The 14,819-nt window shown below is 34.5% G+C and overlaps 1 protein-coding gene across 2 annotated transcripts in view; it reads right to left on the reverse strand.

Moving 5' to 3' along the window:
• Positions 1-351: 351 nt before the first annotated feature.
• Positions 352-14,819, reverse strand: part of jub (LIM domain-containing protein jub) — a 59,889-nt gene continuing 45,421 nt past the window's right edge. The window contains exons 6-10 of one of the 2 annotated variants that reach the window (XM_022066787.2): positions 12,410-12,461; positions 11,796-11,864; positions 11,231-11,347; positions 8,512-8,569; positions 352-2,368 (exon numbers count right to left, since the gene is read on the reverse strand). In XM_022066787.2, the coding sequence (XP_021922479.1) occupies positions 8,537-8,569; positions 11,231-11,347; positions 11,796-11,864; positions 12,410-12,461 (271 nt within the window). In that variant the 3' untranslated portion in view covers positions 352-2,368; positions 8,512-8,536. The other variant, XM_087354037.1, reaches the window with a different exon arrangement.

Consider the following 14,819-nt stretch of genomic DNA (forward strand, 5'->3'; position numbering starts at 1 on the left):
CATCTATAAAGATACAACAGGACTTCTGGTCAAGTAGTTGGCCAGTATAATATAGATTAAAATACTGTCCGTTCATTTCAGTGTGTCTCACACCAGTTTGCTAAAACAATGTTAATAAATTGCACTTACTTCAGTTCTGTTGGGAGTTTCTATAATGTTCTGCATAGAATATACTTCCAGTCAGAATTTGATGGGAAGAGGATATTTGTAGGTAAGACTAGAAAGGTACACTTCTGGCAGCACTTTAGCTTCTCTGAAACATGATCAGGGTTTCAAATGTAGTTTGAAAGTCATTCCTCCAAAAACTTATGATGAAAAAATATATCGCTCATGAAATAAATAAAATGCATACATGTTTAACAGGGTATTTTATTTTGTTTTCAAATTACTAACCCTTATTCCTCTCCTAAACCCAAAGATAATCTGTTTAAATACAGTCACATAATTTAACACTTCAATCCTACACATATTCTGAACTCTATTATACAATGAATGGATACTTCAAAAAAATATAATTCATCAGCACATGAAAACAAACAACTTTCCTTATAACAGATGCAGAAACAATGATACCACATCCTTGATATGAATATTTCACTACAGGCTACATAATGAATGAGTCAGCAGTGAGCACTTTCTTTAAGCCGTCTTCACAACCAAAACCGTAATTTATTATGTACCTAAACAGCATCAATTGGAAGTTCTGGAAACTGTGTATCTAGAGAGATGGGATATGGTACTCTGTAGCACTCATATTCATGCCAACAAAGAAGTCAATATTAAAGTTTCCACACCAAGTAAGAATTAATAAAACAAATGTTGCAAAATTGATGGAGAATGCTAACTTACGATAGCCAGGAAACAACCCAAAGGATGAAAAAGGAGAACAATGTCACTTGTTTTAAAGGGACAATGAATAACTTGTGAAAGGCATCTTTTTGTAAGCCTTTCATGGTCAAGTTATTTGTAAACTATTCATGTCAGATCACATGCAATTTTAACACAACGTCTGCATTTATTGAGTCTCACATTGACTACAGATTCATATAAAACTTGTACCTTATGCTCTGACTCCACACTAGTTTCTGGGTATGTGACATCCCTAACAATAGCACAACCTCACAGATTCACAATTTAATTCTCATATACACAATAAGTACTACTTGCTCATGAGTGCATTAAATGGCTTTAAACACAGAGGGAAGAATCTCTTCAGAGTGACAAGGGAAATTTTTTAATCCTAACCAACTGCCAACTGGGTGATAAGAGGCTCATAACAAAGATGTGCCAGAGTCACTTATACAAATCTAAGGTTGTCTCCATAAATCCCTAGCAGGATTAAACCACATTACATTATAATGCAATAAATAGTTGACATCATTTCATGGTTCAGCTGGTTACAATGCCCTCTTCCCCTTCTTATAAATGGATACATACAAAAGCACACATTAAGCTCCCTTTTTTATTTTGGAATCAGGTTGGCGGTTACAGCATTCTCAAATTTAACAAAGTTGCGAGACTATGCATTACAGCAACACAAAAGTTAAAGACAAACAAAATAATAAAATTGTCACTTGCCACACAATACAAATCATATAAGTTTAATACTTTTAGCCTACTTAACATTCGAAGGAAATGTAGGCTTATCTTCTTTTGAGCCAATGGATTTTTATGAAATTTTCATATGGACAATATGCCATTGGAAGCTCTCTCCATTTCCTTTTATTTCATATCGTGACAATGAAAGTACTAAAGACAGCTCTTAAGGCAGAGGTTTTCTTATCTGTGACCCATTAAGTCTTTTTTGTTTTGTTTATTTAACAGAACTCTTCAACTACATAGGTCATATAGCACATGGTGGGGTGATTGTGAATGATGAGTTAGTAAAGATGTGGAAGAAGAAGTAATGGATTGTTTTAAGGCAATAAAATATTTGCCTAAAGAGATTGAGAAAACCTCAGCATAGATGATCTCTAGCCAAAGATTCAAACCCGGGATCTTCAAAATATGAAGTATGGGAACCAATCATTTGACCACAATGTTTATATGAACCAGTGTGAAACTATTTTTTTTATAGTTGGCACGGTGAGATTATATCTAAATCTGTAACTGCAGCCAGTAAGGGACCCATTGCCCATCTGTTAGATAATAGATCAATGAATATGGAGAAACAGTGGAATGATATTGATGGGGGAAATGAAAGGTCTTTAAGAAAAACATGTCCCAGTGTCTTTCTGTCTACTACAAATTCCACACAGCCTGCCCTGGCAGCAAACCCAGGTCTCCATGGTTATAACCCAGCAACTGTGCTGTGGCATGACTTCATGAAACTAGAGTTGAGTGGTGATGAGCCAATACCAGCAGGTTTCTGAAAGGATTAAAAAAGAGTTGTATGGGGGAAATAATTTTTTAGAAAAAATATCACTTTGACAAGAGGTTCATGGGGTGATACACATTTGGAAACTGCTGTCTTTTAAGAAAATAATAAATGTGGTACATAAAAACTAGTTTCAGTTCTTTATCCACACATATCTATTTGATCCATGAGGCAGATAAAGTTTAAAAGTGGTCATATTCTTTATATACCTCTGAATATCTGAATTTCAACTCACAAAGAACATGCACTTCCACTTTTCTCTCTGCCAAAGGAAAAGTGTAGATAGGAACAGAAATAGAATCTCATCAACCAGAAGTTGAAAGGACTTTAGAAGACAGCTCTCAGGTTTAATTTCTGGTAGATCTGTAATTCTGTATGGCATATCAAATGTCTAGTATTTTATTACATTTCAATAAAACAGTGTTATACAGTAAAATCTCAGCATAAGGAACACAAGTGTAACAAAAATACTCCATCCCCTACCAAAACGTTTTTTTAAATACTCCATAACAATGAATAATGGTATAATGAAATTTCAAAATAAAACATTCTCCCCATTCTCAGTTTAATGCCATTTTTAAAATGTTACTTAGAATATGTTAACCTTTTCACAGCAAACCTTATACAGACAATATATGTGGCATTTTACAATTAAAAAATATTGCTGTTCCAAACTGTCTGTTAAATGTGCACTACATATCCCAAGCATACTAATCTCTACATGCACTGTATCTAGATGTCAGATTAGTGCACTATAAACTTAAAATATTGCGATGGCATTCTTTACTGGGTGCCAAGCAAGTAGTGATGACAATGTGTCAATATGGAATTTGTGGAAGTAAAATTTAGTGAGTGATTATCAACCTGATGATGATCAAGAATCTGATTGCAAATTTAGGACACTGAACAATGAACAAAGTAACAGGAAAGCAACTCCAATTGTAAATGAGTGGTATGATGTGAAATGGAAAATGAAAATTTACTAATTTCTACTACTACTTTCTATAACTTCTTAGTCCACAAATATTCATTATACTGACATTTTACTGTACTACTCTCCTACAAAATTAATGCAAATGACACATTTAGCTTAAAAACACATCTTGTGCCAAAAATTTCTAAAACTTGGCTCATCACAGAAATATATTAAATGGATATAAAATACATCAGTAAGTCTAATAATATTTATCTGGAACATTTTTAAACTGGTGAACATGTAATAAAATTCAACTAGCCCTTCAGGTAATGAGCAACCCTGATTGACCAACAATAGTTTGGATTTATATTTTATTTCAGTTTTTTCATCATGCAGTGAGACAACCAGGGAAACAAGGTTCCACAGACCACCATGTACACAAATTCTCTGCCACAGACCACATTAACAATGCCCTACATTTGGTACTGAATGAAATATCAATACAGCCCAACCAAAAGGAGCTACAGCTTTATACACCAAGTGAATGTGTTTAATACCCCTAGTATCAAACATGAGTACATTACTTCCACTTTTCTGTTTTTAAATACGAATATGTGAGTACTAGGCTAGTTGATACTGACCACAATCTACATTTCACCTCTGCAGTTAGTTAATGCTTTAGGCCATTTGTAAGTTTACACCTGCAGAGTGTACAATAAAAACAATTCTTTACTTAACTATATTTCTTATTCAATGTGGGAACATTATTTGTGTTTTAACCACTTTCCTCATACCATATTAATTGAAGATGGCGATTTTTCTTTAAACATAGTGGCCTAAGTTAACTTAAGAGCAGTTAGAATTTTTATTCTACAAATTATTATCAACATTTCTTTCACTCCTGGCATTAATTTGAGTTTCTTCTTGCTCCATGGGACCAGTGATCAGTAGTTCACTAACAAATACTACCTCTGGCATTTGTCTTTTATATTTATCTTTTTCTTTAATGTTTAATGCTTAAATATTATACTTACATTTGGAATTTTTTTTGCAAGTAGCTGCAATCACAGACATGATATGCATTGTGTAGTAGTAGCTTGTTATTATTTTCAAGTTATTACTGCATTTATCCAAATACCAAGTTCCCTGAATAAAACACATGCCCCAATTTTCATGCCCTTTTTAGGAAAATAATTTTTCCATGAAAATGCTGCTAAAGACAAACTAATATACTGCAGTAATATGGGCTTGTCTCAATCTAGAAATATATGCAAGTGCATGTTAGCCAATAAAACTGCAGTAACATGAACTCATGAAAGTATTATAATAATAATTTCTGTGATATACACTGCTGTTATCACTGCCATATAAACTGATGTTATCAGCGCCCTAAGCTACAATACAGACGATGGAAAAAGTCCTGACAAAGAATAATTTTAAATGTAAACTACCGTCTTCAAAAGCCTTTAGAATTGAATTACAATACTCATACTTTTGAAATGCTAACTTATTTTCTTTATGCACACAGAAATCATTTCATTTAAAAAATTTCTGCAACCAACCTTGGTCTGCCTTTTGACTTCTAGAACCTTACACTGGCACATTTCATATCATATTATACAACCAATCTGCCAACTCTCATGTAAATATGAAGAGAACGTTTCTACCTTTTGTGCCTATGAAAAGCCTGCCAGTGCTGGTAACCTCTAATACTGCAGTGTAAGCAATTTGCACTCACTTTCAAACATTCTTCCTATGGCATGATTACCTATATGTTCTGCTTCTCTTAAAATCTTTAGTTTTCATGGACAATAAATCCCTGAAGTCACATACATTCATTCATTCATTTTCAGCAGCTGTATGTGTCTGATTCATTAATCTTACAGAAGTGGCACAAGGAGGTCAGTACAATTACTGAATGCACTATTCCATATTAAATACAACTTCTGTGTTGTACACAAAGTATATGTTGTGTGCATGAACAAAACACCGCTAAATACAATGCTTTTTGGCCAGCAAATATGTGCTTTGCTGTCTTGTTGCATAAACCATGCCATAATGAACTGAGTCAAGTTCAGATGTCTAGTAAACTGACAGAGAAAAAATAATTATGGCTGATCCTAACAGTAATGACTAACTTGCAGTGACTGACAATTGGCAACACCCTCCTTATCCAAACTTCCTGCTGCAAGAAAACAAAAGTTAGAAGGTCATGCCTCTTAATTTGCCCATCTGCAGACACAGCTAACACCTACAATGCTGCCAAGTCAACTGCTGCATCTTGTATATTCCCATATTCTCATGTGTACCACTTTGTGCTACCCAAATTAAATCCCTGAATATGATGCATACACGGTATTTTTATGCAAAATGTTCAAAAAAAAAGGTAAACATGGTATTTGGATAAGTATGGTACTATCATCGTCATTATTTGTTTGTGATTATTGAACATGAATGTGACTATGACATTTATGATGGTAACATGGAAGACATTTCTGTTGTTGAATCCAGAAGTAATATTTCTATGTCAGAAGAAGGAATTACACACTCAGATTCAGAGAGTTCTGTTAAATATACAAGCTCTACAATGCACAGTGGGATAGATTGCGATTCTAGCCGGAAAAAAATCATTTTTCTCACATTTAAATATGTCAGTATTTTTGCTTGGATTCTATAGGAAAATGGCAAGAATAAATGTTTTAAACAAGACTAGCGCACCCCAGTTACTCTTATCTGTTAGTGTTGAAGGAGGAAGAGATGCTTATGTCAGTAGTCACGTTCCAGACAGCTTGGAATCAAGACCCTTGTAGCAGCAGACGAAGGGAAAATCTTTTGACATTTTAAATGGAAGTTATTGAGGAAGGTATGTAGTATATTTTGTAGTAGGTTTTGTATAAATATCTGTATTATTTTTATACATATGGCACGCTAACCAAATTATGGCGCTTTTACTGATCATTTTTCATCTTTCCGAAGTTCACATAGACTTTTAGTTGCTAGAGTCATCGAGAGTCACGATCAAATTCACGTAAAAATATAGATTAGAGTATGCACTTTAAGATGAGGCCTGTTTCGTTTGCTAGTTTTTGCTAATGTGTGTCGTGAATTTTTTCCAGAATTAGGAGCACCTCCACCAATCTCGCGCCGAGACATATTTCCGTTGTTGTGCAAAAGGAATACAGCTTTTGATGAACTTTGTGTTTATATTCTTAAAAGATTACATATTGCAGAATGTTCTTCCGAAAATAGAAACCGTTTAAGAGTGATTTTGAAGAATCTGCGTAGCAATTTTAATAAAAAGTGGGTACAGTGACTCCACAATAAGAATTTCTTTTTAGATAAGAATTCTAACTGGTTAGATGTGAATCTAAATTTGCCAGAAACATTAGTAGTGCAGATAAAACAAAGTAACAGGGATGAGCCATCGACAAGTCTGGTCAGGGGTAGGCGAAGAAAACTTTTTCAAGAATGTAGTGATAGAGGAAAACAGAAAAAATTCAGCCTTTAGTGGAAAATCATGAAGAATCGGCGAATATTTCTGGAATTAATGAAGATCTTATTCTCCGATTTTCTATAATTTTGTGCACCTTGTCCTGTGGATACACAGTGAATGTTGAGGCATTTGATAAATATGCCATGGAAACAGCAAATTTATATGTTAATTTATATCCATGGTACTACATGCCTGCAAGTGTCCACAAGATACTGATTCATGGCAGAAAAATTATAGAATCTGTCATTCTGCCTATTGCATTGTTATCTGAAGATGCCCAAGAGGCCAGGCACAAAGATGTGTGAAGATACAGACTTGATCACGCCAGGAAATGTTCGCGCGAACAAAATTTAGAAGATGTCCTGCACATGTTACTAGTTTCTTCTGATCCTTTAATATAGCAGATTAAACAGGCCTCGAGAGCAAGGAAGCCACATTTACCTTCTGAAGTACTCAAATTATTGAAGGAACCGGATATTGATACTGATAAGCAACAACATGAGGACGAGGAAGGATACAGCTCTTCGGATGCTTCTTATGTCTGTTCCGATGAAGAATACTGACATGAATAATGCTCTGAGTTAAATATTTATGTATTAATGTTGTGTTTTTGAAAGTAGAGTAGCTTTTATAATTATATTTGTATTGTAGTGATATTTGTTTCTACTAACTTAACTTGCATGCATTATTTTCCCGTATTTAGAGGCGTATTTCGCCCTTTTTACACATAAAACTACTTAATATTTATTATAAACTAATGTATCACACTTTTTGCTGTCAGAATTTTCATTTTCAATATTCAGATTAAAAAATAATAATCAAATTTAGATTTTTTTCCGGCTAGAATCGCAATCTATCCCACTGTGCAATGGGTGCAAGTAAAAACTTCAGTCTACTACATAACATGACACATCTAAGCACAGCCCAAGAAAACTCAGGAAAATGATAAAGCTGTTTATATGCAGATTTGTTTGTATCTATAGCACTTTTAAAAAAATTACTCATCAACATCACTTTAAGTTCAAAGACCACAATGCTGAAATAATATGTTTTTCTTGGGTTTCCAAAAAGAAATGCAACTGGTTAAATATGAAGAGATAAGACAAACTGTTGCCTACAACTGCACATAGCATGGAGTTACACAATGTCAGCATTCAACAGACATAGGTTCAGTTCTCCTACTGTGATTAAGGCTATCACTGAACAACTGAAACAAACCCTGTCTTTTCTTCCTTAACTCTTTGATAAATATGCATATACATGTAACTGGTTTTCAAGACAGTACATTCTTTTGAACAGTGAATAAACGACTGTTCATGCAAAAACTTATATGAAGTCTGTAAAGTTTCTCTCATATTAAAGATTAAATTATTTGTCTGGAACTTCTTTACAGCTACAAAGCCACATAACACCAAATTTCAGAGAATTTAAAATTCACTACTCTGTACAAAAGCATATAAATTCTGTTTACTCTATAACAGAGGGGTGAAATGCCAATTGCTACAAGGTAGCCAGTACTTATAAGTTTTTATAATGTGCATAGTATAATGGGGGGGGGGGGGGGGGGGGCAGATAACATTACATCTACAGCCAGTGTACAGATATGCCTCTCCCTTATCACATTAACAACTAAATGCTTCTTCATTCAATGCATTTTTCTCTTTTCATTGTCAAGATTTAAATCTTGAGAATGAATCTTATCACATTCATCTGAAGTATATTTACATGGCAAACTGGTTATAGCTGCCCCTTAGCCCAGGTACTGATAGCTGGCCGGTACACCCTGTAACACAAATAGGTTTACTACTTTTAGGTTTCATGCCAAAACTAAACTCTACTTACTCAGAAAGAAAGTAACCTCTCTTACAATGAGGAAACAACACAGGAAGCACAGTGCTACAAACAAAATGTGTTCAAGAGATGAGGGGGTGAGGAATGGAATATGCTGAAAGTAAAAATAAAAAGATAAAGACTTACCTAATAATGTTCTGTAATAACTAATAAAATAAAGGAGTTTACAGTGAGCTGGATATAAGACTTAACTGGGAAAGCAAAAATATTAGTACAAAATACTGGTAGAGACACTTTTATAAAAGTTGCAACTCAAAAACTCAAAAACCCAAAGACAATGGAAAATATTATTATATGAAAACTGAGTGATGAAATTTGCTACAGATGAAAAGTGTAATAATCAGAATGTGATTGGAATGTGAAACAACAAAAGTAGTGAATAAAGTTGAAAATGTACAGAAGGCAAGAATGACTATAAATAAGATGCTGGAAATTTCAAAACGCAGAAAGATAACAGCAATAATAAATGTAATTGAATTTGAAGAGCAAGAGAGGAAAGGAAGATGCTCTGGCAGTCTGTAGCAATGCTTCTCGCCATAACCCATTCAAATGATACTGGCACTGCACAAGTGATTATAATTACATAACTCTAGAATCTAGTCAATCCACTTCAGTCACTCCCCATTCATGAAATACATATTTTTTTCTAAATGTCAAAAGTAAAGGCCTGCTTGATCCTATCAGCTGCTGCTTGTCTGGTAATGGCAAATTAATTAATGTTTGGTGTCCGAGTACCCAGACAGCATGATTCCATTCCGTCTCAATGACAGGATGGTGGTAGTACTGAAGGCCAGCAGGTTAACCATGATGGAACTTTCAACTTTGCCAGAGGTAAGGAAGAAAGAAATGTGCTCAATATTTCAAACTTATTGAGTGACAAAACACATTTTAAACACACAGAAAAATATTTAAGCATACCCATTCAAGTCTTTCAGTAAAAATAAAGTACTACTGCCTGCATCATCAGGTACTTTTATTTGGGTTACCATACTGCTATATTTAACACAGTATTAAGTAACAAACCATCAAAACATAACTCGGAATATTAAAAAATTATGTTAATTTCTTCCCAACATCTTTCAAACCAGCTGAGATAACGTACGTGTTGCTACTTAAAGCCTATGATAAAACCAATATCCAATTAAGAATTTAAAACAACTTTTTAAAAACACTGTTTACTATTATATATATTCAATTCAATTAATTTATTTACGTGTTTGCCAACAGCAAGAAGCCAATAACAGGCAAACACTGATAATATATACAATAATAGTGAAATAATAATGGATAATATTACACAAACGGATTAACTAAACTTATACATGTACAGTATTAAATATAACTGCCAAGTACAGGCAAACCCAAAATAGAAACAATATTAACACAGAGCAAAAAATGAAGAAATATAAATAAAAACAAATAATCCACCTAGGGAACACTAATATAAATGTACATCGTTAAAGAAATACAAAAAAAACAGATAACCAAGCTAGATCATTTCCCTTGTTGAGAACGTTCGCTCAAGGGAGACAATGTTTATGCTAAATACGTCCAAAGATTTACATACGTCATTTGCAGCGATGACGCACCTGGCTGAAGGACTATGTCGTAGTGCACTGCTCACACTAAAAGTAGAAAATTCTCTTATTTGCCTCGCCGGCACACGTAAACCAACAGCGTCCATAATGGGATGGCAATTTATTTTGCCCTTAAATACATTAATAAGAAATAACGCATCGAGATGTCGTCGTCTGGAATAAAGTGTTCTAAAATTTAAAGTAGATAGGATCAGTTCATATTTGCGGGGGATATTAAACTGGAAAAATCGGTAATTGCATAAACTGGCAAATTTTCTTTGAATATTTTCTAATTTATTAGAATCTGTCTGTGTAAGATTATTCCAAACGACCGAGGCATACTCAAGCTTTGACCTAATTAAAGCATTATATAAAACAACAAGGCTGTCTAAAGAGGAAAAATTATAAGTAATAAAACGAATAAGCCCTAAGGTCCTTAGTGCCTGGGAATGAACACAATTTACATGACAGTGAAAATACAGTTTACTGTCAAACAAAACACCGAGATCATTTATACAATTAGTACGCAAGATTAAAAAGTCACTAACAATGTAATTAAAATGGATACTGTTGGTTTTACGTGTGAACGATATAATTTTGGTTGTCTCAATGTTAAGTTCCATATTGTTATCATTACACCACTCATGTACGGAATCGATATCTGCTTGAAGAGCTCTGCAGTCATGCACAGATTTAATATCACAATATAGTTATATATGATTGTGTACATATATTTTGGATATCAATATTAACATAGGTTTGAAATAGCAACACATGTTTGTTCACCAGGTGGGCTGAAACATGTCAGGAAGTAATCAAATTATTTTTTTATATATTTCTAATTGTCTTGAAACGTCAAATTATATTTAATTTTCTTATGATCTGATTCCATATAGCTGAATCAATATCTATAAAACTGAGAATGAATCTGATGCATTTATTAAACCAAAAAAATATCAAAATGGAAGAATTAATATCAGGACAAAGAAATGTGATGTCAAGTATGGCCACTGAACCTGCAGCTGACGTGGATGATGGCTGAGGCGCTGGATGTGACAGGCACGACATAACAGACGTCCATCCAAGGGATAACAGCGCTTGTCTGGCTCGTCTGTCAGCTGCATCCCACAGTCCTGAAAAGGACATTGCCACTTTCTGTAAGACATCTACATAGTCATTATGCACACTTTTGCACCATGCACATGGACTGAATACATAAATTTATTGCCTGTGACCTCACACCAATACATTTTTATGAGCAATAAATAAGTATCAACTTATCTGAAGAAGTATGAGAACATTTTTCAACTAATATAAACTTACATCCACAGACAATATACAGTAACACAATAAGTATATCCTACAGGAGCTAATTAAGGCAGAACTAACAATATTTTCTGGAGACAACAGTCTTCAGGGATGCTGTTCTGTGAACACTGATAGAAGTTTACTGATGTTTCAGAATAGTCCATTCTAAATAATGATGGGTCATTAGAAACTCCTTCTGCTACTCCTTGTAACCTTCGCGGCTACCCAGATTAGGATTCTTCATAATATTTACACATTTCAGATTAGTCTTACCTCACAGATGTAGCAATCAACATGGAAATCCTTATCCATGGAAACTACACGAACAGTCTCTTCAGTTCCCTGTAAAAGATATACATGTATACTTTTGACTTCTGTGGCAGAAGTTGTGCCTTGGCACCTACCACTAGAACTAAAGTTGACTTGTGCTCATCTATTAAGATGTTAGAGAAAAATATGATGCAAAGCAATGAGTCATAAACAAATACTGTAGTAAGGAATAGTCATTTGAAAATGTCCCAAAATTCAAATATCTGGAACCAAAATAACAAGAAAAATGCAAGTTAATGTTTAAATGCATTTTCAATATATGTATGGGACATAGCAGTTACATGCTAAGTAAATAATTTTTAGACATACTATTTGACCACAATGAATTAATGCTGCCCCATTCTGTATAATGGAGAGATTACCAAAGTCTGTTGCAGGAGATGAAACAAGGGATTTAAATTGTGTAATGTCTAAGATCCTGTTTCAATGGAGAAATATCAAACATTCTTAAATTATTTTATTTCTACAGATCAATTTGCACTGTACTGAAGTTCCTCAACACAGATAAGCTTCATAATACAGCCTACACATAAATATGTTTAAGAGTATCAAATTACCTCTACTGGAGTGATTCCCTTCCCACATGCTGCACACTTTGGAGCAAACATCCTGCAACACACAAATCATATTACATCAGCCTAAAGTTAGTAAATTTCTGTTAACTCTGTAGCAAAAGACAAGCAGTCAATAATGAAGCTAATGTTACATGAAATAAAGTCTGTTAATGCCAGAAAGAAGTTGAACAAGCTGCTTCAAAATGCAAGCTAAATGCTTAACCTCTAAACTATATACCTGTTAGTACTTTAGTATATAAACACTGGTGCTGCTCCACAAACAAATTTGAAAATCTCTTTTATTACCATCTTATTTATAAACTATGCTGGGCAATCTGGTTCATGAATTTAAATGAAGTTTAACATAAATATATATACATTATTTTCTTTCTATTAACAGAAGTCATCAGGGTCATACAGCAGTCTGTAGCTCATCTCCTGATTACTGGATGATTGACACTAGACTGTGGAAGGCTCGTTCACAAACATTTTGGTGTATCCAGCATTCTCAATATTCAAAGCAAACTGACTACACAGTATAAAGTGAAGCTTACGCAGCAACTGAAGTTGATGAAAGACTCTTGGGCTACAAGCCACATCAGGTGGCTGAATGGAGAAGCGGAGAGTGTGCCACAGAGGACCAGTTTTGTTACGCAGCTGCCCTGAGGATGAGAGCAGAGATGGCTCTCAAAACGTTGGCAGAAGATATGGTTCATTCACCACTCAGTCACCTGACTTGGCTTGTAGCCTGAGAGTCTTTCATTGACTAAACAGTAGCTTGGAGCTTATATTTATAATTCTGGGCCATTAGACAGTGGTGAATTCCATGCTCTGATAGGTGGATGCATGGCCTATATGAAAGAATAACAGAACTTTGGTCACTTTTCTGCTGAAGAGAGGCAGGCAGTCAGAAGATGGATCAGAAAATGAAACAGCTTCATCCATAAACCATTTTATCCATACTGAGCAGTGCCTGATGGCTCAGTATCTTTGTAGTGCTGTATCAGTATTTGTAGGAGTATCTTGGAGGTTGGTCTGAGCTGTTTCCTGCTGAAATTATAGTATGAATTGTTAGAAAAAGCCTATTGGATTATTATGCTGGTAGTGAGTAAAACAGCAACAAATCGCCCCACCACAACATGGTGTCATAAGACAGAATGGCAACAAGTTCACTTTCTTGCTATCTGCCACAGTATCACAAGTTTATAAAATCAAAGTTACAGCCTTTGTGCACAAAACTCCCCAATTACAAACTGCAGTCCATCAGACACTCATTTTCTTCTACAGTTAGCAATATGTTCACATTAACACATTAATTTCATGCAACACTTCATTAAACAACATTTCTGTATCATCAGTGATGCCTATTTCATAAAATAAACAAGCATTCCATTCCTCATCACCAATGATATCTCGTTTTTATATCTGCTACTGCCACAATACTGACTTGGTCCAGGTGGTATATTTATCAGTGTCTTAGGATTTGTGTCAGAGAAAAACTGGCATTCCAACAGCTAAACCTTCATACTACTAATATGTGACTCAGTGAAGCATAGGTGATACATAAGGTATAAAATTTAAGTAAACAGACTGAGTATGTAATATACATGGTGAGTCATAAGTATGTTTACAAACTTTGTGTGCGTGTTTCAGGATCAAAAATAAGAAACTATGTTCCTATGAACACGGGGTCGCAAATGTTTCATTTTCGAAATAATAGCCAAAAATAAGTTTCAACGAATTGACTTTATATCAAAGTGAATTCAGCTTCCAGCAAATATTTTCAATTAACGTTTGGGTAGGAATTGTTGGCGACATGCTTACTGGTCCGCACACATAATTTCTCAATGTGACAAGACCTAGCACCAAAAGCATGTGGTGTTCACAAATTATGTGTTTCACAGATCTGTATATATACAAACAAATCTAGCACTCAGGGAGATCCAGTTTTTGTCACCCAGATGTCCCTGCACCAAATTGAGGAATCTGGTACCAAGCTCTCAGTGTTTTACTTACATAAAATCTGAGTAAACCAGAATCACACATTAAAACACACATCAAGATTCAAAAAGTAACGATACGCTCAAGGTTCCTGTAAGGACAGGAAGCCAACTTACTGCATGCCAAGTATGTTCCACTCTTAAAGGTTCCATACCACAGAACAAGTGGAATGAAATCAACAACAGAGATAATACAATAAAACTGGCTGACACTTAAAGACTGGTTTTTGAAAAGACTTACAAATTACATGAAGAGAATAGTATAATAATCATCGACGATGCAAGTTACCAATCAGTAAGTTTTGAGTGAAGTGCTGAACACTTCTTTAAAATTACAAGGTATCACTGATTGGTTGGGAACAGAAAAAAATTATTAAAGAAAAAAGAAACAAGTGTAAAGATTTTGAAACATG

Source organism: Zootermopsis nevadensis, unplaced genomic scaffold (assembly GCF_977971745.1).
Source record: "Zootermopsis nevadensis isolate Lab colony 2312 unplaced genomic scaffold, Znev_1.0 Znev_ptg000022l, whole genome shotgun sequence".
NCBI classification, from domain to species: domain Eukaryota; kingdom Metazoa; phylum Arthropoda; class Insecta; order Blattodea; family Termopsidae; genus Zootermopsis; species Zootermopsis nevadensis.